Source organism: Perognathus longimembris, chromosome 21 (assembly GCF_023159225.1).
Source record: "Perognathus longimembris pacificus isolate PPM17 chromosome 21, ASM2315922v1, whole genome shotgun sequence".
Classification (NCBI taxonomy): Eukaryota; Metazoa; Chordata; class Mammalia; order Rodentia; family Heteromyidae; genus Perognathus; species Perognathus longimembris.
In genome coordinates this window covers 32,438,904-32,465,918 of record NC_063181.1, presented here as the reverse complement: position 1 = coordinate 32,465,918, position 27,015 = coordinate 32,438,904, and the positions used below count along the sequence as shown (strand labels likewise).

Sequence of the window (27,015 nt, the reverse complement as noted above, 5' to 3'; positions counted from 1 at the left end):
ATAATTCTAGGGAGATATGTTCAAAGTCATCAATCCTTAGGGAAATGGGAGTTGGAACTATAATAATATAAATTACACATGCTGGATGGCTATTATAAACAAATCTAATTAAACTAAGTGTTGAGCACTATATAGAAAAATATGTAGTCTTTTCCACTGATAGTGGGAATGTGAAGCGATACTGCCTTAACATTATAGTAGTTTAAAAAATAAAACATACAATTACCACAATATTCTGCAATTTCACATCTAAGTGTATTCCTCCAAAATATTGAAACTGAGAATTCAAATAGGTATTTGTGCATTCGCAAGAGATAAAATATGGAAAAACGATGTCCAGCAACAGATAAATAAAATCTGATGAATAGATAGAATAGTATATTATTTCTTCTTAAATGAATGGAATAATGCTTTATACATGCTACAATATGGACACAAAGTAAAGACCTTACAAGCCAGTTATAGAGGGGATTGGAGGAAGATGGGGAGGCTGAAAGCAGGAAAGCAACTCCTTTTGAAATAGCCTAAAAAAATACCTAGGAATTAATCAAAGAAGTGAAGGACTTCTATGATAAAAACTTTTAAAACCTGAAAAAAGAAATTAAAGTAGAACTAAGGAAGTGGAAAACCTCCCATGCTCCTGGATTGAAAGGATTAACATCGTGGGAATGGCAATACTGCCAAAGACTATCTACAAATTCAATGCAATACCCATTAATCTCCCAACATCATTCTTTAATGAAAAACAAGAAGCAATCCAAAAATTCATATGGAATAATAAAAGACCCTGAATAGCAAAAACAATCTTAAGCATGAAGAACAGTGCTGGAGGAATATCAGTACCAAACTTAAAACTCTATTACAAATACACAGTAATAAAAAACAGCCTGTGATTGTATCCCTGCCATCACTGTATCTCATCTGAGTACCCTGGATACTGTATATACATGTATTAGAACTAGGAAAGGGAAAAGGAATATAAAAATCAAGAGACAAAAGATAAAAAGACAATGATTCCAAAAGCAATACTTACAAAACCATTTGGTGTAAACCAATTGATACGGGAAGGAGGGAGGCAGCAGAAAAACGAAGGAGGAGTTAACAAGTTGAATAAGAAATGTACTCACTCCCTTACATATGAAACTGTAACCCCTCAGTACTTCACTTTGACAGTAAAGGGGGAACCCCCCCCCAAAAAAAACAGCTTGACACTGGCATCAGAACAGGCCTGAGGACCAATGGAATAGGACTGAAGACCCAGAAGTGAACCCCACAGACCTATGGCTACCTAATCTGTCATAAGGGAGCCAAAAGAATAGGATGGAAGAAAGATAGCTTCTTCAACAAATGGTGCTGGAAAAATTGGTTAAACACATTTAGAAAACTAACGGTAGATCCTTATACATCATCCTGTGCCAGAATCAATTCCAAATGGATCAAAGACCTGGAGGTAAAAACAGATACCCTGAAAACATTGTAGGAAGGACTAGGAGAAATACTAGGGCTCCTTGGCACAGGTCAAAACTTGCTTAATAAAGGCCCAGAAACACAACAAATCAAAGAAAGGTTGGACAAATGGGATTGCATTAAATTGCAGAACTTCTGCATGGCAAAGGACATAGCTAGCAAGGTCAATAGAAAGCCGGGGGCTGGGGATATGGCCTAGTGATAAAGTTCTTGTCTCGCATACATGAAGCCCTGGGTTCGATTCCTCAGCACCACTTATATAGAAAAAGCCGGAAGTGGCACTGTGGCTCAAGTAACCAAAAGAAGCCAGGAACAGTGCGCCAGCCCTGAGTTCAAGCCCCCCAGGAGTGGCAAAAAAAAAAAAGAAAGGCCACAGACAGAGAGAAGATGTTCGTTCACTGGCCATACAACAGACAAAGGTCTCATATCTAAAATATGCTTAAAATGAAAAAAAAAATAAATCCCCCTAAAACAATCCTCACAGAAACAAGTGCTCCATTAATAAATGGGCTAAAGACTTAAAGATATATGGAAACAAGAGGTTTTTCACTATTGTTATTTTTAATGTAGTACACGAAATTATTTCTTTTTTCTTTCAGTTTTCTTTCCTATGGCTTATCCCCTGTTGTCACTGTATTTGATTTTGGTACCCTGAGTATTGTATATATGTTTGTATGAATTAGGGAAGGGAAAGGGAACATCAAAATGGTGATACCAAGGACAAATGACAAACCAATTGCAATAGCGATACTCACAAGATAATATGCTGGAAATTAACTGTTCAACTTGGCGGGGGGTTGGAAGGAGAGAAAGGGTGAGAAAAAGGAGAGAGGGGGTAACACGTTTGAGCAGAAATGTACCTACTACCTCAAATATGTATCTTTAACCCCTCTGTATATCAGCTTGCCGATAAAATTAAATTTTTAAAAGGTGGTTATAATACAATAAGCACTGCATTAAATCTGCCTTATTCAGATTACACATGGTTTTAATCAAGTACAGTAAAAATATTTTTTAGGGCTGGGGATATGGCCTAGTGGCAAGAGCACTTGCCTACTATACATGAGGCCCTAGGTTCGATTCCCCAGCACCACATATACAGAAAATGGCCAGAAGTGGCGCTGTGGCTCAAGTGGCAGAGTGCTAGCCTTGAGCAAAAAGAAGCCAGGGACAGTGCTCAGGCCTTGAGTCCAAGGCCCAGGACTGGCAAAAAAAAAAAATTAAAAAAAAATATATATGTATATATGTATATGTATATATATGTATATATATATTTTTTTTTTAAGAAATCAAGAGAAATTTCAAAAAGTGAAGATTTAAAATCCCCTGTGTGTATTATACAGCTCAGTAGATGCAGGAGATTGCTGAGTCAGTCTGATGTTGTCCTCAAATGTGTCTAAGTCATTTTGTTCTGTTGAAACGCAGTATGTCTTTAGTGGAAGTTGGGCAGCATTAGGGGAAAACGAATCAAGCATCCAAAGTATGTTACGAAACCCCTATGCATTCTAAGCATTCACAGTTCTCCATAGCATGCTAAGGGCTTACTGTTCATGGTTCTAATATATGTGATGCTTAGAAGACTCAAATATGTATATATGTATATGGTGTATGTGTTTGAATAGCCATATGCATATATATATATTCATATATATAATTATGATCCAGGGAAATCCTCAATAGAAGTCCTTGCTAGCCAAATTCAGCAATGCATTGAAAACATCATTTACCATGTACAAGTTAATGATGAAAACAGAATAATTTGCTCTAAAATCTAGAAAAAAGGCAAACGAGATCCATTGCAGTGGTACAAGGATGTCCATTATAAACCAGTTAGTACATATTCAATTTCACATTAACAGAATAAAGGGGAAAACATCATATGATCAACTGCTAGACACACAAAAGCATTTGATAAAACTTAACACATTGATCATAATTCTCAACAAGTTCAATAGGGAAAGAACAAACATGAAAACAGTAAAGATTATATGTCAAATCCATAGGTTACATCAAAATGGAGGAACAATTGAAAGCTTTTCTTGTAAAACCTAGAACAAGATGAAGAGGCTCACATATATCGTTTCTGTTTAACATATACCTCAAGTCGTAGCCAGAGCAATCAGGTAAGTCATGGATATAGTCTCCAGATTGGAGACTAGGCAATCATCTTTGCAGAAAACATGCTCATATACATAGAAAATTCCATTAGAGAAAAGAATGTCTTTGGAACAAATTTGGAAGAAAGCATATATCCATACACCCTGTTTACAAAAGTTAACTGAAGATACAACACATAATGAATAGATTTTTGTTGCTTTGGCATAGAATATGTTGTAGATTATACTTCAGCTCAAACAAAACTAAAAACCAATAGATTACACAGAAATTCATAAAAACCAACAGGTTTTCAAATTTACTTACTATAAGCAAGAAAGACAAAGATAAACAGAAGAATGGGGAGAGGGGTTATTTGAAAATTTTATGTCTGACATGCAACCTATATCCAGAATGAATAACCACTTCAAGTCAATAATAAAAACCACGAATAAGTCAATCAAAATGCTAAAGAGCTTAAACACATTTACACAGAAAAATATACAAATGATCAATTAGTCCATGAGAAGACAGTCAACATCTTAGGAAAAATCTGATCAAATCTACAAGGAAATACTCAACTGTCACTAGAATGAGTATCATAAAAACTATAAATAATTGATGTTGATGAAAATGTGGAGAAATTGGGGTTTGCTTAACATACCTTTCCCAGCCCAGCTCAGTGTCTAATGTCTTCATTCCATTCTAAATCCACTAATAGTTGAGCTTCTTCAGGTAGTCTCAGACTGTATGCATATACCTTATCCTACTGCAAAGGACTCTTAAATGCTTACACACATTTCTGTGGTCTGTAATCTATGACTTATGTTCTCTTCACTGCTGAAGACTTCTGCCTTTAATTCCATCCTCTACCTATGTAACTTGGTAGGAACATTGTAGGATTACACTTGTTATCCTAGTTATCCATGAGGCGGACACCTAGATGACTGAGGTTTGAAGACAGCCTATTGCAGAAAAGGATGCAAGACTCTATCTCCAATGAACCAGCAAAAATAAAGGATGGAGGTGTAGCTCAAATGTTAGAGTATCAGCCACAGGGAGGAAATCTGAGCAAGCAACAGTTCCGCTACTGGCACAAAAAAGAAGGAAGGAAGAAAGGAAGGAAGGAAGAAAAAAGAAGAAAGAAAAGAAGGAAGGAAGGAAAATATGAAGGAAGTAAGAGGAAGGGAGGAAGGGGAAAGGTGGAAGGAAAAGAAGGAAAGAGGAAGGAAAGGAGAGGGAAGGAAAGGGGAGGAAGTAAGGAGGGAGGAAAGAAAAGAGTTGGAAGTTAAAAAATATTGAAATCACAGAAATAGGTGGCAACCTTCTGTAATGGTAAGGCTCCCAGATCTCAATGGAAGGTACATTGTACTCATTGACTGACATGAATCAAAACTCATTTGTCCAGCTTTTTAAAGATAATAAACAGCAAAAAGAAACAAAGGCTTTCCTCATTCCATTGTTCAGAGGTAGAAAATGCTGTAACATAGCATGAATAATAGAAGGCCACTTTCATTATCGTGATCATTTTGGAGGTAGCATTTGACTTTCTTGTGCTTCATCATTCCAAAGGCTGATTTTTAAAGATGATGTAATTTTTATTGGATTAACTGAAAGGATACATTACTTTAAGGTCAGATGAGATATTCCCTCATTTAGGGAATATAACACGTGTAGAACTACAGATAATCTCAATTTTATGATACTCTAATTCTACCTATGGATTGGGGAACTTACACATATTTCTGTCAGAGATATACATTATTATATTGTAATTGCCTGTTTATTGTCAATAACATCAGTAATTGAATTGACCTTACATAAATAATATGCCTTATAGTGTAGGTTCAGTGGATTGGTAACCCTTTCTAACATCAAGTTTATCCACTTTTATGTACTATTTGAATTCAAGATATCTTAGAGTTCTTGGAAACATTAATAGGTACTTTTATGTTTTCAGATAGGAGCATGTCCTCATCTCCAAACTGGTGGCGCCCAGCTCTTAAAGACAGTGAACTTTTTGTCGGTTTCTACGTTTTTCTACCTTTTCTCATTTTAATTGCCATTCTTGTTTTCAAGTGGAATAAAATGAAGGGCTTTGGGCAAAGAGCAAGTGTAACAAGTGTAAGTGGAAGGTTAGTAAATATAATATTTTGTTTATTGTTAAGAATGTTCAATGGGAAGAATTTTAATGCATTTCAGAGTAATAATAAGTAGAAATTCTTGCATAGATTGATTGTGATGAATTGTTAGGACTATCTAATAAGTCTCAGTATATACAAAAGCTTATTTCAGCTTTATGCTGATGAAATTATGTCCCAACAAACCAACAACTATTGAAGCTACCCAATAAAGCCACAATATCCTTCACTATCAAATCATGTTGGCTGTTTAAGAGTGTTCTGTTCACTTCCCAAGCAACACTATTTCCCTCACAGTATCCATCCATCATTTATGACAAGGAGGTCCACAGAGGCAGTCATGGATGCAAAGTTTGAGAATAGAATATTAGAAAGTAAGAAAAATATTCCAGACTGGAGAAGAAAGCACAATTAGACCACAACACTTTTTGCACATTATTACTGCTCATGTGTTGCTAAATTGTAATTCAAGCATTGTGTGGCGCTTCTTTTCTCAACTAGAATGATAACAAAAGCCACAATTGGCTCACTGAAGATTTAGTGAATTTAAAATGCTGAAGTGAGGGTCACATATTCTGTTGAAAAGGAAAATCACTCATTTCTCACTTGTGCTGATGAAGATAAAAATAACAATGTAACGTTTCCATAAACACTATCATTTCTTAAATAAGTTAATATTTTTAAGGGGTAGTAGCAGCAAATGGTTAGTCAGAATGGATGATTTATGTTTTATATAACTGAATTGTTATGAACTCACCTAGTTAAATGATAACTGGCCTATGTCTTGTATTATTATTACATGAGAAATCAGAGGAATATCTGAAGATGCCAAAAGTCTGACTTCTGGGAGAAATATCACAGCAAGGAATTACTGGTTAAAACCTGGTCACACCCTCAGTTTTTCAACTCCACATAATTTCAGAGATATAGGGAGATGAAATGAAGTAGAGCTGAAACACAAAGTGTGTTAATGACCAGGTTAGGAGATGGTCGTCCTCTCCATCATAGGCTTTGTGATTGACTTCAACTCTTTCTGCCTCCTCCAGGAAGGCAATGCTCACACTTTGCCCTGTAGTTCTGTGTTCTGTTTGGATTTATAACCCTCAGCTCTGTCCAAACTTGATACCATTATGGACAACAAGTTGTAGTTGCTTAGTAGAATCCTAAGCCCTGTGATATTCCTCTTTAACGGGAGCTGAGGTATAAGTGTTCCTTGGAGAAATACCATAGAATGTCACTAAATAGAGTGGAAAGATATCATTAAGAGTTTAATCAATGAAAGTAAAATTATTTTTAAATAATTATTTGTCTACATAACTATTTGAATATTGGAGAGATGGCAATTTAGGAATTGGAAGATGTGTGCTGAAATATCTTCTAAAATATAGTAGAATAGTATAAAAATATATTAATTCCGCACCCTGTTATTAATGTAGGCTAAATCGAGGAAAACAATAGATATTTAGTTTAAAAATTTTTTAAAAGATATTGCTAAGCACTGGGGTTCTCGTAGCTGTAATCCTAGATACTCGGGAGATTAGATATAAGGATCCAGGTTCAAACCCAGCCAGGGGCAGAAAAGCATTTGGGACTTTTATCTCCAATCTCCCTAGCAAAAAGCTGGGAATGGGAGGTCTGGCTCAACTGTCAGAGTACCAGCCTTGTGCAAAAGGCTTAAGAGTGTAAGGGCCTGAGTTCAAGCCCAAGTACTGCCATACCAAAAATGGCTTATCTCTTTGAAAGTTAGCTTAACATTTGAAAAAAGATGAAACATTAGAATGGTGATGCCTGCGCAGGCTACAGGATGCTAAGAGGAATTAGTACACTGTGACTGATTTTTTCAGCATAGATCTAGCTCTTGGTAGATTTCTCAGTTTTGCTCAGTTTCAGTGTTTTATTACCCTAAAAACCATGCTATCTTTTTTATTCAGGTCTCTATCAGAAGATAGCAGTGAGGACAGCATCCAGTCAGAAAGTTAAAGGTGACTGAAACCAATCACTTTAGTAACACGATGATATAATTAATGAAGATGATATAATTAAAATAACACCTTAGCATGAAAAAATTATTTTCATAATTCCTCATCCTGATTCGTATTTGCAAGTTTTTAAAAAATTTTTTTCCTTATTGTCAAAATGAAGTACAGAGGGGTTACAGTTTGATACATAAGGCAGTGAGTACATTTCTTAGAAGGCAACAAGTTGAATATGCAAGTTTTTAAAATTTTTATTTTATTGTCAAGATGGCGTACAGAGGTGTTACAGTTAGATACATAAGGTAGTGAGTACATTTCTTGTTACCTCCTCCCTAATACTCCGCCCCCCCCCACTTTATTTGCTAGTTTTATGTGCTAAAATAAGATTAAGATCACTGGGTGTGGTATTTCATGCCTGTATTTGGGAAACAGAGTTCAGGAGGATTGTAGTTCAAGATCACTCTGGGCGAAGGGCTAGAAAAACTTCATCTTGGACTGGGAATGTGGCTTAGGAATAGAGTGCTTGCCTAGCATGCACGAAGCCCTGGGTTCAATTCCTTAGCACCACATAAACAGAAAAGGCCAGAAGTGGCACTGTGGCTCAGGAGGTAGAGTGCTAGCCTTGAGCAGAAAGAAGCCAGGAACAGCACTCAGGCCCTGAGTCCCAAGCCCCCAGGACTTGCCAAAAAACAAAAATTAAAAAAGAAAAACTTTATCTGAATTAAAAAAAACACCTGTATATAATGGCAAGTTGCTATCTATCATATTAGCTACCTTGGAGCATAAATAGGAAGATTGTATTCTAGTCCAATCCTGTAAAAAAGCAGAATTTATTAAAGAATAAAGCAAAAAGGGTTGGGGGCATGGCTCAAGTAGTAAGCACCTGTCTAGCAAGTGTAAGGCCCTGAATTCAAACCCAAGTACTGCCAAAAAACAGTCTATAGAAGACCATTTAATATTAGTCTTACCTTACATTATCTTAGAAATACTTAATACTAGGTTAAGCTTTAGTAAATAATATTCTTATAATATGAAATAATTTTAAAGAGATTTTCAGCATTTTCTTAAATTACTTTTGAACATATTATACCTTCTGCTTTCTCATTTAAGTCTCTAATTGGTAAACTTACCAGAGATTGTCCCTAGGCATTTACATGCATTTCTTCTTTCCTAAGAACCCATGGGTATTATTATCCTTAGTTTAACAATGCAGAAATTAATTTAAGTAATTTCTCATGTGTACAGAATTTTAGAGTTTAAGGCATCAGACTTGAGTTTACCTCTTAAGAACAATCTTGGTTCATGTAACTTGATCTGTGATTGGGTATTAGCAATGGGATTTAAATTGCCCAGAAACCAAGATAGATGCTTAAGAGCACTTCTTTACCATAAGATTAGAAAATATAGTACCTATGGTCTTTTATACATTAGGCCTATCACTGGAACTAACTAAAACAATTAAAATTTCAACAAAGCGTTAGATGAAAAATTCTTCCAGTTGCTTATATTCATATATGATTGGAAATCAATGGGTTGTTGTGTCTTTTGTGTGTCACCAACCATTGGAGAGTTGAGAAACACAAGACTGAAGGTCTTTCATTTTAAGTTTGAAATATCCCATTGTTAAGCCCCATTGCCCACTTTTTTTTTTTTTTTTGCCAGTCCTGGGGCTTGGACTCAGGGCCCAAGCACTGTCCCTGGCTTCTTTTTGCTCAAGGCTAGCACTCTGCCACTTGAGCCACAGCGCCACTTCTGGCCATTTTCTGTATATGTGGTGCTGGAGAATTGAACCCAGGGCTTCATGTATATGAGGCGCGCTCTCTTGCCACTAGGCCATATTCCCAGCCCCAACCATTGCCCACATTTTGTCTATAGGTTTAAACCAGAAACTCACACTTTCACAGAGATAAGGACAGAAGACTCCAACTTTACCTCAATAGTATGTATGTTATTTTACACAGACAAAATACTGGCTAAATTATTCACACATATATGAGAGGAGTAATTTTTGCAAGTACATGAAAGGTCCAATGCAGAAATTATCCAGGGGACTCAGATGACATACAGATGAAAGATTATCTGGATCAGAGTTAGATGAAAAGCATTGTACCTATGACTAGGTCAGAGAAGCCAACATCATGAGAGGTCCTAGAGGCTGTAGAGGCTGTAGAGGCCACGTGTCACTTCCTGAGTAGAGGAAAAGAGTCAATGGAGGACTTAAATTCCAAGCACAACAATTTCTGCTGTTCCCCCTGCCCCCATCTGTTATGACAGGGAAAGAAGTAGAGATAATAGTACAGTTGGCAGGAATATCTAATGGATCATTCTAGAAAGTGAAGGCATTGACTTCTCGGAAAGAAAAGGGTTAAAATAATATGCTTACTGACATAATGCAGAAAGACAATAGGATACTAGTATAATTTCAAAAGAAGGACTTTTACATTATAGGACTCTGTTACTAATGTCACTTTTAATATTGTTTTAAAATTCATTTATAAATATGTGAATATTGAGAAAAAGCAACCCAATGATGACCATAGATAAACATCTGCTATGTCATGATCAGGGGTTTAATTGTCTCCTATATTAGTAGGGGCACAGTTAAAATATTTCTTAGGTGATAAAAATAGTGTTTGGTATGATAGGTTTTGTGATTTACAAATTTCCCTGGCATAAGCAGGGGAGAATGGATACAGGTAGAACTGGAGAATAGTGAATGGGGTAAGAACTTATTCCATATGCAGGAAAGAGGCAACTGATTCGTAGGAGAAAAGGAAAAGGCTTGAGAGACAAGACAGAAGTAGAGTCAGTTGGCATGCTGATGGATAGGGGTTCAGAATAAAAAAGTATAAAGACCTCAAAAGTTTTGCAGAATCAACAGTGAAATCTTTTAGAAACTGCAAGTTGTAAAATAAGATAAGAGCTCTTTAGCATGGTGATGAGGAACTGATGGATTTTGAACAAGTGCTAGCAGGACAATGGCCAGAGGTGCTGGAAGGCTTTAGTAAGTGCTCTTCCTCACAGATAATAAGTAGATACGAGTAGACTCCTGACTCCTCTCTTTCTTTGCCTGTTGGTATTGTTGGTTTTGTGTTTTTCTTTGATGGTAGTTTTCCTTTATGCATGTAAAGGTTTGAAACTGTTATGGGGTTCGAGGGAGGGGATTCCCTGCCCATCCAAAAGTCCACCACTCAGAGACAGTCTCAAGCAAAGATGAACAAAGATGGATTTATTGGGGAAGTAAAAAGCAAACTGGCCGGACAGGGATGCAGCCCAGACTCGGGAGCTGAAACTGTGATCCTATAAAGCAAGCTGGCTGGCCAAGGACATAGCCCAGAACCTGGGGGCTGGGACTCGAGCTCTGGGTCAGGTTATAAAGGCAAATACCACATGGTCAACCCTTCCTCATGCAGGTGGCCAATGGAGTTACAGTCTGCCTCATAGTATCTCTTTGAACCAACCTATCATTCTAGTTGGAATTAGTGCGCAAATTTGGCGGGTCCCCACATGATGCAGGTGGATACACCTACTCATGGGAGGGGCGGGGGGGCGGGGTTAGGCTCCTTGATGGGAGGGCATAGGTTTAACCTTGAACTTTCCACAACTCAGCTGGTCAAATACACAATCTTATCACAGCGAAGGGGATCTTCCCTGGATTCCGAGCAGACAGGGCACAGTCCCAACCCTGAGGCTCAAGGGCAGGGGAGAGCTTAGTGAAGATAGAATCAGCTTCTGCTGTCTTTTTTTTTTTTTATTTTAAGTTTTTATTTTCAAACTGAATTACTGAGTGGTTACAGTTTCATACATTAGGCATTGGATACATTTCTTGTACTGTTTGTTACCTCATCCCTTATTCCCCTCTCTCCTCCCCCTTCCTGTTCTCCCCCTCCCCCCCCATGAGTTGTTCAGTTCATTTACACCAAACAGTTTTGCAAGTATTGCTTTTGTAGTTGTTTGTCTTTTTTTACCCTGTGTCTCTCGATTTTGGTATTCCCTTCCAATTTCCTAGTTCTAATACCAGTATACATGGTTTCCAATGTACTCAGATAAGATACAGAGATAGTGTAGGTACAACCACAGGAAGTTGATACAAGAACATCATCAATAATAGAAGCTACAGTTACACATGGCACGTTGAAAGTAGTTACAACTGTGATATAACAGTCATTTCCATAACTAATCAGAGGTGGAGTCAATCTGACTCCCCTCAACAGAAACTGTAAGTGAAACATATAAATCCAATTTTCAAAGCATTTTCTTTTAATGGGGCTATCACAAACTAGTCATCAAAAACGATCTTTGCTTTATAAATTTCCTGGATTTTAAGCACCGACTGGCACAGTATTGTATTAATTGCTTTACCTGTAGTTGCATAGGACAATTGGATGGCTTTCAATAATAAGAAGAATGCAACTTTTCTACTTTTCTGTATTTCTTTTGCAACAGTAATTGTGCAGTAACATCAAAAGCTATAATGGAAAAAAAAAGAAGATACCACCAAGAAACTCATGTTTAAGCAGCCTGATACAAGATTTAAAAAAACAACAACCGACGACCTGTCTTTGTTTTTATGTGTCTCACACCTTTCAATTTCACAAACCAAAATAAATCCTATGAATGAAAGCATGCCAGCTTGAACTGGTTGATGTTTTTAGTTGCTGTGGTCCCTCAGCAGGCAGTAGATAGCCAGGGAGTCTGAGAATCTCAGCTCACCATCTGCCACCGTCTTCGGCTGCTGTTCACCTTCAAGCTCACAGGAGACTTCCACCATGTTTCCTCTCCAACAGTTTTGTCTACTCCAGGCTCTGGGACAGGGAGAGGGAGCTTTTTTTTTTCTACTTTTTAAAAAATTAATTAAATTTTGTTGATAAGGTGTTGTGCAAAAGGAGTACAGTTACATAATAGGGCAGTGAGTACATTTCTTGTGATATTTTTTTTTTTTTGCCAGTCCTGGGCCTTGAACTCAAGGCCTGAGCACTGTCCCTGGCTTCTTTTTGCTCAAGGCTAACACTCTGCCACTTGAGCCACAGCGCCCCTTCTGGCTATTTTCTATATATGTGGTGCTGGGGAGTTGAACCCAGGGCTTCATATATACGAGGCTAGCACTCTTGCCACTAGGCCATATTCCAAGCCCTTCTTGTGATATCTTACACCCTTGTTTTTCTTTCTCTTCCCTAGATTAGGTAGGCATGTGTATAATACCCAGTGTACCAAAATCATATACAGTAGCCACGTGGTGTATGCCAAAGGAAAGGGAAAGGGAGAGGGAGTTTTGAACAGCCAATAGCATCTTTTCTGTTTTAATGTAATTGCTCATAATCAAAATGAACTCCAATATATGGAAACAAGAGGGTTTTTTGATGTTGTTTTGTTCAGTTTTTAATGTACTGTGTGAAGTTATTTCTTTTGCCTTTCATTCCCCCCCCCCCTTCCCCCACCTTTGGTTTATCCCCTGGTGTGACAGTTTTTTATTTTGGTACCCTGTGTCTTGTGTATACATTATCTGATTTGGGGAAGGGGAAGGGAATAACAAAAGGTGAGACAAAGGTCCGAGGGTGAACCAATGCAACAGCGATACTCACAAGAAACAACACTGTGTTGGAAATGAACTTTACAACTTGGGGAAGGGAGGGAAGTCAGGGGGAGGGAAAGTGGGAGAAAATGAGGGAGGGGTAACAATGTTTGACAAGAAATGTACTCATTACTTTATGTATGTAACTGTAACCCCTATGTTCATCACCTTTACACTAAAATAAAATTTACAAAAAGTAACTGCCCAGTCTGAGTTCATAGTTACAAAAACCAGTGATGTTTCTATGGTCTAAACTGAGCTCTAGTTTTTTGCTTTGGTTTCCTTTTTTGGCCTTTTGGGAAAGCCAAACTTCCTACTGAGTTTTCAGTAAAGCTGAGCAATTCTGGGTAAAAAATTATTGCTTAGTTCTCCTCTCTCTCCATCCCTTCTTAGCTGAACATGGGTGTGCCTCTGCACATTTTAAGGCTTTTAATACCATCTGCCCATCTTGAGTCTAAGACGTATCAAGTCTCAAAAACAAAACCCCAAATAAGAGATGATACTGGGACAACCTCATTGTAGAAGTGGGGTTTTCTTTTCCAAATGTCAGTCAGCTGAGGAAAGGGCTAACAAATATTAAACAGTCACCCAAGGGAACATCAACATCCATAAAGGGAATGGAGTATTGTTATCACTACATCATGGATACACCTTGAAGCCATCATGCTATGTGAGTATAGCCAGCAAGGAAGACTTGGAGTCATATTGTTCATTGTGTGAAGTAGATTGGGGATATCTCTAGAGATAAGAACTAGTTTATTAGTTGAGGTCCAGCTTAGTAGTTAGAGGTCCAGAGATGAAAGAATGGTAGAGAAGTAATAGCTTATTTTTGAGGAAATAAAATTAGCCTAACTTTATCTGCTAACAAGTGTGCATTTTTGTGAATGTATTAAACAATCATTGGGGGCTGGGGATATAGCCTAGCGGCAAGAGTGCCTGCCTCGAATACACGAGGCCCTAGGTTCGATTCCCCAGCACCACATATACAGAAAACGGCCAGAAGCGGTGCTGTGGCTCAAGTGGCAGAGTGCTAGCCTTGAGCGGGAAGAAGCCAGGGACAGTGCTCAGGCCCTGAGTCCAAGGCCCAGGACTGGCCAAAAAAAAAAAAAAAAAAAAATCATTGGATTCACTTTAGGTGTGTGAATTGTGTGGTGTATGAAATTATGTCAAAATATAGCTGCTTAGAGAATACAAGTTCTTATGATTCTACTACATTTCCTGTTACCTCATTGCTCTAACTTATTTTGGGTCATGGTGATCACATCTTATTTTGGCAATAATTTCTCCTCTCTCTCTTTCTTCCTTCTGAGTAGATAGGATGACAGGCATGACCCACGTTATCATGTAGTGATACTTTATTAGTTACTAGTTGCTTGAGCATAGCAGTATCAAGGAGATTTAAACAGTTGGTTTTTGCAACTGCTGACAGAATTCCCATTGTGCAATAGCTTGCCCTGGGTGGATAGGAAAGAACTTCATTCAGGTGGGGTGTAGGGCAGGTGGGGCTGGGACACGCGTGGTGTGGGGGTCAGAGGTAGTAGCTATCTCTCTCTCCAGCCCGTGTCCTGCCTGCCGTCCTTAGTGCAGTGTAGCCATTGGCACGGCAGACAGAATGGATTTTCCTTTCCTCTGCCAGTTACGTTCTAGTATTGTAAGAAAGCTTCACCGCTGACGAAAGGTCTTTGCACTTTCTTAGAGAAGTTATTAAGCCAGCACCATGGAGGGAATGTCTAGGGGTGGTAGACGTTTCTGGTTCGCTCCAGGTCCTCATCCACAGCCCTGATGGGCACCTGCCAGCAAACCCGAGCCAGCGCACGTGCTCATGTCCGCCGCTGAGGGGCTTGCCAGCGGGGCGCGGCCATGCGCGCGGGTCCTTCCCGCCTTGGAAGGCACGGAGCGCCCTCCGGAGCCGCCCCTGCCCCGCGGGCCCGGGGCACCGCGCGCCGCGGCCCTGCCCAACCGCCTCCGTCGGGGCTGTGGGTGCCCGGCGCCCTGGAGGACCATGCTCCTTTTCCTGGCATTGCTCGTTGAGCTCGGATCGCTGCCAGCCGGCCTGGGTAAGTCCAAGTCCGCGGCACCGCACTGTTTCTGCTCCTCCTGGGGAACAATGACCGGCCACCACCCATGTCCTGAATTTCTGCGGCTGCCTCCCCCTCTTTCACCACCTTCTCCCTAAGCCCCCAAACCAGGCTAGGCCAGTCCTGGATCAGCGGAGGGGTCTGGACCCCACATTCCTGGCCAGTGACCCCCGCGCCTTCCGCCCAGGGCTGCACCCTACAGGGGTGAGAGCAGCGCCCACAGTCAGCTTCGAGTCCTGGGGACCATGAGCCTCAACTGTGCTTGGCTGTAGAAACGAGTAGGATGCAAGGCTAGTGCTCTACTACAGCTCCCCGTCCAGCTTACTTGGTAGTTGATTGGAAGTAGGAGTCAAATGGACTTTCCTTCCCAGACTGGCTTTGAACCATGATCCTCAAATCTCAGCCTCCGGAGTAGCTAAGATTACAAGCCTGAGCCACCGAGGATGCCACCTAAAGCCCCTGAATGCTGAGCACCAAAGGAGGGGGGCCAAGTTTACAGTTTGCTGATTGTGTTAGAGCCCTGGAGGCAAGCACTCACTCTTCCCTTGCGGGACCATGACCTTCCTTTACCTAAGAAAACAAGAGAGGCAAGGGGAAATGCACAATAGTGAAAAGCACACTCTCGCTTCAGGTGCAGAAGGCATACTGGTGCGCCTCACGGTGCCACGGAAGATAAGGCCCAGTGGGAGGGGGATTTCGGAAGGGCAGGTAAGTGCTAGCCATATGATAAGCACTAGGTAAACAGTAGAAAATGTAAAAATACTGACTTACACCCAATTCTTACTTGTTGAGCATAATATATGATCCTATTTCTCTGAAAGTACTAAGTACTAAGGTCATGTTTCACTCTAACACTTCATGGGTTCTGCTCCATTCGCTGAACTGCCTCTCTGTTACTCTTGATGCTTTGTAAGCTCTGAATTTCTTCTTAAAGTGTGTACTTGCTGCTCTGATTGAGAAGTTCTCAGGCATTTTTGTGATATCAGGGTTTGAACTCAGGACCTTGTGCTTGCTTGGTTTGATTGGTCATCTTCCAGACCTGCTTTTTGCTAGTTAGTTTGGAGATGGAGTCTCATGGACTTTTGAATCACAGTCTTACAGATAGCTGAAACTAGGATTGCAGGTGTGAGCTACCTTCCTCACTATGACATTTTTTCATTGCCTGTCTTTTCCACTGAATCTGGAATAAGGTGTTAGATTTGCTGTAGTGGCTTACTTTAGTTTTAGGGGAGCAACGGGCTAAGGTCTACCTCAGCTGTTTATTAACATCTGACCTGAGTCCCTGTGCACGAGAGAGTGTTCCTGGGTATTCTAGGTTGGTCATAAGTAGCGCTGCTCAGATTCTCTCTACCAAGTCTACACATTCTGTTGCAGCTTAAAACTGATTGTCTTATTTCAGATTGGTTTATCTTATAAAGAAAAGTGGGCCAGGATGTCAGTCTGTGCTGGTAGACCTAGTCCCTTTGTTTCATCTGTTTGGTTCCACAGTCACCTCCTGTCGCTGGAGTCCCTGGTACTTGAGGAGTCTTTACCCTGGCACTAGGGCATTCCATAATGGCTTCTTACCTGCACAGTCCTTCAGGGTTTTGTTTGAATCTCAGTTTTATTTACTTTACAGTGTTGGGGTTTGAACTTAAAGTGTTACACAAGTGTTCTACCACTGGGGAGTGCCACTCAGCCCTTTAACTTTAATGATTTACAAAAAAGGTCTTGTGTTTTTGCCTTCTATGTCTGCTTCTCAAGTAGCTGGGACACAAGGTATAAACCACCACATCTAGTATCATTCTCATGCTTTTATGTACTGAGAGTTGAGGAGATAAATGTACAGATACATTTGTATTATATACATTATGTACATTATATTTAATGTATAATATAAACCTGCAGTCATGTTGTATTTCTTTTGACTTAAAAGTATCTTTTTAAGATAGAGGAAATTGATATAGTACTAAGAAATTTAAAACTACATTTTTTTTCAAAATGTATTACATTTCTTTTCAACAAGGCATCCATACACATTAAATCAATCGCATTGTGCCAGAATTAATTGAGCACACATTATTGCTAATTAATAAAAGTTCTAAAGAACATGTTCATATTTAATATACTACAATGAGCCATTTTATTAACTTCAATAAAAAACACATACATCTGATTTACTAAGTCATTTTTATTTATTTGTTTTATTTTAGGTGATTTATGTTGTTACAGTTGATGGAAAACCATTCACCCTGCATCTCAGAAAACAGTAAGATATGATTTTCTCTTTAAGAAAAATGGAAACTTTTATTTTTAGATTTTGCTCTTTTAAAGTTCCTTTTATAATAATTAAACTCAGAAATACAATATAATGTATTCTTGTTTCTATCATTTTTCAATTTTGGACCATAGATAGATTTATGAAAAGCTTGTCTTTAAATATTAGATTTATGAAGAGCTTGCCTTTTAATTTTTCAGATTTGGTGTTTTTAAATTAAGAAATAAAGTATGTGTTTGACAATCTCCTCATAAATATGTCATTGAACCAGAAGTGGTTACTTAAATAGTGAAGATGTCTGAAAATGAATATTGTTACCATCAGGTTACTGTGGGAAGCCAAGCAGTAGCATGGCTTCTGTGATGGATTAACTGTAAGCCGTTATTTTTCACTCTCCTTGTAGGAGATATTTCACAGGTGAGCTTCACGGAGGAGTACCATTCAGTGACATCCCAAACTGGAACGTGTTGCAGCCATTGGCTCTAAGTCATACTTAGTGCACTTCCTTTCCCGTTTCACAGCCTGTTTCCTTCCAGTCAAGCTCTGTGCTTGCCCACAACTCCAGGCCACAATCAATCTACTTTCTACATCCCGATTTGCATTTTCTCAACATTTCATATAAAAAATCAGCTTGTTTTTAGCCTGATATTTTTAAAGCACACAACAACTCTTGTCTGCATCACTTATATATTCATAGTTGAATAAAGCTGGAGAAAATTATTCTTGTTGAATTCCTGACTGCTCTTGCGTAATTGAGGTCTATGAACCTTGTGTTGGCTTTTCGTTCCTCTTGGTTTTGTTTTTTTCATTAAGAACAGTTTTGGGCAAGATTATCAAGGCTTTTTACGTTTTCTTTTATTCGTGGCCATTACTTTAGTCATCATTTTGCCTCTACCAACTGACAGCATTTACCACAGGTGTGCAGAATCTGTTCCATAAAATATGCTCCTCGTTGTTTTTCAGAATACAACAGATTTCTGGTCTTGGTTGGACTTCTGCTATTATTATTGCTCCTCTGTCAGGAGTAAATTCCTCCCAGCAGTCCAACCTTAGAATAGTTCATGGTACTGTTCTTGAATTCTTTAATTCTGTAATCACTTGCCTGTTCCATTCAGGCTTCTGTATCTAAGTGTGGTATGTGGTAGCTGCTCTGAAATTTATACCCCACCTCCATCATTGAAGACAACCAGTGGTGACACATTCACCTATCTATTTATTTGGTGATCACATGCTTACTAGAATCCATGCAGTTAATTATGAAGATTAACTTGCCATCTTCTGCTAAAGCTATGTTTCTGATAAATTACCTTCATAATGACTGTAATGGAGCTCCCCGCCCCCAAGGGAGTCCAAGGTGGGGGAATCCCCCATCCCTCCAAGGTCCCACCACTCAGAGACAGTCTCAAGCAAAAACATGATAAAAAGATGCATTTATTGCATCTTTTGTGAACTGGCCGTCACGGCCCAGACTTGGGAGATGAAACTGCGACCATAAAAAAAAGCAGGCTAGCCAGCCAGGGCTGCAGCCCCAGACTTGGAGCTCTGGTTGGGTTATAAAGGCAAACACCACATGGTCAAGCCTGCCACACGCAGGTGGCCATTGAGGTTACAACACTTACAGAGCACGCCAGGTCACACGCAGGCGGCCAGTGGAGTTACAATTGGCCTCATGGCAACTGTTTGAACCAACCTATCATTTTAGTTAGACTTGGCACACAGATTTGGCGGGGCTCACATGACGCAGGAGGATACGCCTACTCACGGGAGGGCACAGGTTTAACCTTGAACATTCCACTACTCAGGTGGTCAAGCAGTTTACACAATCTTATCACAGCGAAGGAGAACTTCCCTGGATAGGGCGGGGCTTCTGCTCTTTAACTAATCTGAGATGGAGTCAATCTGACCCCCCTCAACAGCCAATGATGGCGCTGGCCAGATCTGACCTCTATATTACACCACACTAAAATAACTCCCATGAAATCATGTCAAATCAATTCTATACACTTAACATTTATTTTAATTAGTGTGTGTTCATGTTTAATCCACAACTTTATTTTTTGATTTGTTTTTAGCTCATTCTTATCCCAGAATTTTTTGATTTATACATATAATGAAGCTGGATCTTTGCATTCTGAGTCTTCATACTTTATGGTAAGAGTCCGATGTCTTAGATATTTATTATTTCTGTTTCTTAAGTAAACAGGCCATTACCATTGGGATATTTTGTTTCATGTTGACAATTTTTGGCTTTTTTTCCTGAGGCCACATACATGCTAGGCAAGACCTCCACCACTGAGCTACATCCTCAACCCTTTGCTGAAAGACCAATAGGAAGGTCTTGTTCTGTGTAACTCTGTTGTATGGCTGACTGTTGCATGTGGCAGGTGGAGAGGTGAAACTCAACTACAAAAGGGTATTTATGGGTCCCCTGGCATATGAAGGGAAGACAGTTGTCAGAATGTTTTTTTTTTCCGCAAAATTTGCATGAATAATTTTATATAATTCATGATTTTCTTCTAATCAAATCTTTTAATGCCTTGAGCAATATGTCTCAAGGTGTTTCATGTTCATATTCATAAGACCTGTGTATTTCCCTGTCGTCCTGTTTCTCAGATGCATTGTCATTACCAAGGTTATATTGCTGAGTTTCCGAATTCTGTTGTGAGCCTCAGTATTTGTTCTGGCCTCAGGTAAGGTTTTCTTAGAAGATATTTATAAATGGAAGAACTCAGACTTTAGAATTAAATATATTGGCTAGCTGACATAAGTTAGGTAACATCTAAAATCCAAATTTAGAAGTCTCTTTCCTGATGGGCTTGTTTTTATTTATTTTAATGTGAATACTTGGTTCTGAGTTTCCTTTCAGATGGCCTTATCCAGGGCATTTTGGGTGGAGGCACTTCCAGGCAAGAAGAGACAGGGTCACAAAAGGGAACATTAGGACATCTCCAGAAAGTCATTGCTATAATCTCTGTCATTATCTTAACTATGGGAAACACTTTTAGTGAGTGATTTTAATTACAATAGACAACATCAATGTTCATGTAGTTGCAGACATAAAAGACCATTTACGAGGATGCCTCAGAGGTAAAGGGCAGAGTTAAATGATTTTTCTCATCCTTACCCACTGTTGATAGGTATTGATAAGCTGTCTTCCATGTGCCAGAGGATCAAGAGCAGAGAAAAAAGCTCTTTCTGCTCTTCTTTCATATTAGTAGCCTGGTTTCTAGAATTTGTTTCTGTAGGTTTAAAAAAGTAACATTGTCTTAATGTAGTTTCGTTGGTATGGCCCTCTTTAGATAGCCATTCTGCACAGCTGCCCTGCATCTTCAAAGTCTCTAACAAGTAGAACTTCCTCCATAGAATTCTCAGCCAATATCTTGAGTAGTAGCTTTCATAGTACTAATAAACACTACAAAGATAATCTGGGTGCCTGTGGTTCACACCTAGCTACTCAGGAGGCTGAGGTATGAAGATCATGGTTTGAAGCCAGTCCAAGCAGAAAAGTCCAAGAGACTCAAAGTGGAGCTGTGGCTCAAGTGGTAGAGCATTTAGCCTTGAGAAAAAGAAATACAGGGAAAGGCCCCAGGCCCTGAAGCCTCAGGACCAGCACAATACATACAAGGATACTAATATAGGTTTTCACTGTAATTATTAAGGCATATTAATTGTACATAGTAATGAGTTGCATCATGTCATTTCATATGCATGTATTGTGTAATTTGATTGTATTCACCCTTCCAACTACCCTTTTCCTACTCTATTTTAATGTCTTCTCTCTTAAAATCTAGGTTCTGAATATGAGAGAAAACATAATATATTTATCTTTGTGAGTCTGATTTTTTCACTTAATGTAATGATTTTCAGGTTCATCAATTTTTCTGAAAATGATGGGATTTTATTCATTTTTTGTGGCTGATACTACTCCATTGTGTTATATGGAAATACCATGTTTCTTTCTCCAGTTTCCTGATATTCATTTTGTTGGACTGTGAGTTAGTATTTCTAAGGAATTAACATTGTTTGAATTCTCTGCTGCAAATGTTATATTTAAGCTAATAAATTTGCACATACCTTAGATTATAGCTTTGATAGAATCATTGGTTGGATTTTAATTGTTACTGTTTCTGAATATCAGGGGATTTCTACAGTTAGAAAATATCACCTATGGAATAGAACCACTAGAATCTTCAGCAAAATTTGAGCACATCATTTATCAAGTGAAAAATGGCAATCTAGATGTCCCCATGTTAGCAGAAAATTATGGCAGCATTTGGCAGAATGACCAGCTCTATAAAATTCACTTAAACTATCAGGTAACTGAGTGTGCTTGATGTCATAGCATGACAGGAACTTATTCCTATAGGACTTTTGTAATTATGAAAGGAAACTAGTTACTGAGTAAGAAGATTATATAAGCTTAATATTTTATATACATATTTATATAATTTATTATATTATACCAGCCAGCTGCTGGTGGCTCACATCTGTAATCCTAGCTCCTCAGGAGGCTGAGATCTGAGGACCATGATTTGAAGCCAGCCTGGGTAGGGAAATCCATGCGACTCTTATCTCCAATTAACCACCAGAAAACCAGAATTGGCACTGTGGCTCAAAGTGTTAGCCTTGAGTGAAAAAGCTCAGGAACAGCACCCAGTCAGTTCTTGAGTTCAAGCCCCAGCTCAGACTATTTATAAGATCTTTTATTTTTCTGGTCAGGGGGCTTGGTCTCAGGGTGCTGTCCATGAGCTTTATCACTCTAGGTCAGCACTCTACCACTTTGAGTCACAGCACCACTTCCAAGATTACATATTTTTATAGCTTAAAAAAAACCTTGAAATAAACTACCCAAGCTTTATATAAAACATCTGGAAAAGTACATGCTACTACTATTTTGCAAGTTTAATGCTGTTTCATGAAGCATTTCTTCACAGACAGTGTGAGCTATGTTTGGGGCTATTGTCTTCCCAGGGGTCCCAGCCCTCTTCTCCAAATGTAATGCTGGGCCTAGCAAGTATCTCTTTCCTTCCTTCCTGGGGTCAAGTTCCCTCTTATGTGTTTTACCAGGTCCTCTGGGCCACAAACCTCTTCGCCATTTCCTGATGATTTGAACCTTAACAAGATCATAAATAAGATAGAGGACATGCGTCTGGGCAGTTTCTTTAGTGCTTGGCCTCCCACTCTTCCTTCCCATTGCAGAGAGCATCGTGAAGGACTCTTTTCCTTTCACTGTGAGAGGTTTGGGGGATTCAGGAGACATGGGCTCTAAGAAGCCATAACTGTCCTTTTGGTTCTCAGGAACTTTCCCCTTGCCCTTGTGAGATTTAAGTGCTCCACCCTTAGCTCTTAAGGGAGAAACTCCTTGTGGCATGAGAAACTCCAAATGCATTATAGCCCTCCAGCTCCATCGTTAGTGTAGACTTACCTCCATCCAAACCAGAATTCTACAGGGCCTGCCTCCTCAAACTTGATTTGCCAGTGTGCTGGGCAATCAAGGCTTTGCAGTGGCATTATTAGATGGTGTTTTCCAAAGGGCAGGGGTCTCTATGGGACTGGGCATCTTCAGGTAAATAATTCTGCCATTTCATTGTGCTTCCTAAGAGCCATGGGTGGCTCATGTCCAACAATGTATGCCTGTGAAAGGTCCACCTTCACTCTAAATTTCCCCTGTTCATGGCTTCAAATGAAGGCATCAGTAGGTTCTATAGTGGCTTTATGATTTGACACTCAGGAAGGAGTTTGAAAGTTGTGGCACATCATTAAAGAGTGCCTACCCTTCCCTATCCTCCTGAAATATCATGGCAGCTATGAAAAGTATCTTTAACAAAACTGGACACAATGTGGCTTGAGAAAAATCCTAAGACTAGAATATTTGGGTGAATCTCAAGGACATTATGAAGAGTAAGTCAAGACAATGTGAGAAGATGATATACATTCTTAAAAGGACTATGGGCAGAGTTAGAAAATGAGAGATGATGGGGAGGCCAGAGTAACTACCTTTAAAGAAGCATGGCAGGGAGAATTGGGCTGGGGCTCCAGGGTACAGCATGTGCCTACAATGCAGTTCCCCTGGATTTCAGCCCTGGCACTGTGCAATACAGATGCCAATAGAAATGTTTAGAGGGCTGGAATAGTTTGTAGCTTACTTGCAACCGTATATACACATTGTATCAATGTCAATTTCCTGGTTTTCATAATACAGTAACTCTCTTTAAGGTGTAACCATTGGAGGCTTATAAGCACATGGTACAGAAGGTCCTTGAGCTATTTGGGTAATTTCCAGTGGTTTGGGGCCCTCTCATTCCCTGCTACCCACATGACTAGGATCAGAGGCAGAATGCATCTTAAATGGGTGATGTGCACACACAATTCATACGAGTTGCAAATTAGAAGCTGTGGTTGTCAACATTTGTTTACGTTTTTGTCAAGACACATGAAGAGTACACGAAATGGACATCACACTTGTAATCCTAATTACTTGAGTGGTAGAGATCAAGAAGATTACAGTTCCAGAACAGCCCAGGCAAAAAGTTCACAAGACTCTATCTCAGGAGAAAAGGCTGAGTATGGTGAGGCATGCTTCTGAGGCCAACTGTGGAATTGAGCCCAAAATAGGAGGAATACAATCCAGACCAGTCCAAGCCCAGGCCAGACCCTCTATCACATAATCTGAGCAAAATGCTCTAGCGGCGTGGCTCAATCAGTGCAAAACCAGCTTAGCAAGTATAAAGCTAAGTTTGAAACCAAATGTTGAAAACAGAATTATGGTGTTTAGAAAAGAATACATTGTGCACAACAATTTTAAATATGCTAAAAACATTTCAAAGATCAAGCTTGAATAAAATCATAGGTGATAGAATAATGATGATATTTAAAAGCTAATCATACCAAATGTTAGAAATATGTCCATAGAAGAAGATACAAGTAAGAAAATACAATACCAAGAAAAGGGTCTCCCTATGTAATTCAGGATGACATTAAACTCGATTCTACTGTTTCCGTTTCCTGAGTGCTGTAATTATGGGTGTATTTGCTTGCTCATGCAAGGATCATTGAAAATACCTTTACAATTTTTGCTTCATGTGCTCAGATATACTTTTTAGAAAAAATATATAGTGTTAAAATAATTTTCTGAATACAGGAGTCTAAGATCTATCAAAGTAATAAAATCTAATTTTTCAGTCACTAAGTATCCACAGAGTAATCAAATACTTTTCTTACTTAGAGTCCCATTTCCACTCCCTGTTATCCCAGTTTGAACCGATCAACTATGTGATGACTTTTAAAAGACTCACTAGAGTAAGGCACCAATGCCTGTACAGGCCCACGCCTGTAAACCCAGCTATTCAGGGGGCTTCGGTCTGAAGAGTTCAATTCTAAGCCACCCAAGCAGGAAAGCTCACCAGACTATTTTCTCCAATGGCTAGGCAAAAAAAAGAAAAAAAATGGAAGTGGAGGTATGACTCAAGTGGTAGAGCTCCAGCCTTGAGTATAAAAGCTCAGGCCTGTAGTTCAAGCCTCGGCACTAGTGCGCGTGCGCGCACGCACACACACACACACACACACACACACACACACCAAGCAAACAAGCAGAACTGGTGATTACATGTTTGTAATCTCAGCTACTTGGGAAGTTGATGATCAGGAAGATTGTAAGTTTGAGGGTAGTTTTGTCAGTCCTTTTCTCAAAAGCAAAAACCAAAAGGACAGGAGATGCTTGCCTAGCACATGAGAGACAAGGAATTCTCAGAGAATCATGGAATACTCTGCAGGCTTTTAGCCTGGGATGCTTTGAAGTGAAATTTTAGGCTCTGCCATTATTTTTTTCTAGTTATGCCTTCATAATGGCTTTATATGCATCTGCTATGTCTCCTTTACCTGTCACTTTTGGCTCTTATCAGATTCAATGCATATCAATATTTGACAAATTTCTACTGTTGTTTCTCCAGGAAAAAGCTCCTTCAAAACTATTACCCAAGTGTCTACAAATGCATATTATAGTTGAAAAGGCTTTGGTAAGTCAAGTCCTCCCCCTCCTCCCCCTCCTCTCCTCCCCCTCCTCTCATCCCCCTCCTTCCCCTCCTCCTCCTCCTCCTTTTTGCCAGTCCTGAGGCTTGAGCTCAGGGCCTGAGCACTGTCCCTGACTTCTTTTTGCTCAAGGCTAGTACTCTGCCACTTGAGCCACAGCACCACTTACAGCTCTTTCTATTTATGTGGTACTGAGGAATTGAACCCAGGGCTTCATGCATGCTACCATTAAACCACATTTGTAGCCACTATTATTGTTTTTTTTCTTTATTTTTTAACTTCTTTTCTCTTTGTTTCTTTCCCTTCCCTTTTTTCCTTCCCTCTTCCTTCCTCCCTCCCTCCCTCCCTTCCTTCCCTCCCTCCCTCCCTCCCTTCCTTGCTTCTTTCTTTCATTTTTTCCCTCTCTCTCTTTCTTTCCCTCCCTCCTTCCCTTCTTTTCTTTCTTTCCTTCCTTTATTTAAGGTTATGGGAATTTTTCAATATTTTCCAATACAGATACTTTATGTGTTATATAAATGAATAGGTGTTTTTCACATTTGAATGAATTCTCAAAACATTCATGTTCTGGGCTGGGGATATAGCCTAGTGGCAAGAGTGCCTGCCTCGGATACATGAGGCCCTAGGTTCGGTTCCCCAGCACCACATATACAGAAAACGGCCAGAAGCGGCGCTGTGGCTCAAGTGGCAGAGTGCTAGCCTTGAGCGGGAAGAAGCCAGGGACAGTGCTCAGGCCCTGAGTCCAAGGCCCAGGACTGGCCAAAAATAAATAAATAAATAAATAAATAAATAAATAAATAAATAAATAAATAAAACCAAAAACAAAAACAAAAACATTCATGTTCTGCAAATCTTCCCTTTCCCAGCTAAGTTCGGATCTCACCCAACAGTTCTGCCCCAGCTGTTTGCCTAAATATCATTTATTTTTAACCTTACTTAGATAAAAATTTACAAGTGTCATTTTGTGGATTTAAAAAATTTATCCCAGGGCTGGAAATATGGCCTAGTGGCAAGAGAGCTCACCTCGTATACATGAAGCCCTGGGTTCGATTCCCCAGCACCACATATCTAGAAAACGGCCAGAAGTGGCACTGTGGCTCAAGTGGCAGAGTGCTAGCCTTGAGCAAGAAAGGAAGCCAGGGACAGTGCTCAGGTCCTGAGTCCAAGCCCCAGGACTGGCCAAAAAAAAAAAAAAATTTATCCCATGGGGGGAAAATGAGGGAGGAGGTAACAAGTTGAACAAGAAATGCACTCACTGCCTTACATGTGAATCTGTAACCCCTCTATACCACACTTTGACAATAAAAAAAGTTTAATAAAAAATTATCCCTAAACATAACTTGGTATACTTTGTAATAAAATAAATCTTTGATCTTACTTTTTAAATTAGTACTAGTGAACTTCT

The 27,015-nt window shown here is 39.4% G+C and overlaps 2 protein-coding genes across 2 annotated transcripts in view; both read left to right on the top strand.

The window, feature by feature from the left end:
- LOC125339386 (A disintegrin and metallopeptidase domain 3-like) overlaps window positions 1-7,682 on the top strand; it is a 48,667-nt gene extending 40,985 nt beyond the window's left edge. The window contains exons 14-16 of the mRNA XM_048330524.1: window positions 3,520-3,590; window positions 5,641-5,696; window positions 7,634-7,682. Of these exons, the coding sequence (XP_048186481.1) occupies window positions 3,520-3,590; window positions 5,641-5,696; window positions 7,634-7,682 (176 nt within the window). The remainder of the gene's footprint in view (window positions 1-3,519; window positions 3,591-5,640; window positions 5,697-7,633) is intronic.
- A 7,570-nt stretch (window positions 7,683-15,252) lies between these two features.
- LOC125339384 (disintegrin and metalloproteinase domain-containing protein 18-like) overlaps window positions 15,253-27,015 on the top strand; it is a 47,185-nt gene continuing 35,422 nt past the window's right edge. Inside the window, exons 1-7 of the mRNA XM_048330523.1 lie at window positions 15,253-15,307; window positions 15,960-16,036; window positions 17,521-17,576; window positions 19,658-19,736; window positions 20,199-20,275; window positions 21,724-21,901; window positions 25,535-25,600. Coding sequence (XP_048186480.1) covers window positions 15,253-15,307; window positions 15,960-16,036; window positions 17,521-17,576; window positions 19,658-19,736; window positions 20,199-20,275; window positions 21,724-21,901; window positions 25,535-25,600 — 588 coding nt within the window. The remainder of the gene's footprint in view (window positions 15,308-15,959; window positions 16,037-17,520; window positions 17,577-19,657; window positions 19,737-20,198; window positions 20,276-21,723; window positions 21,902-25,534; window positions 25,601-27,015) is intronic.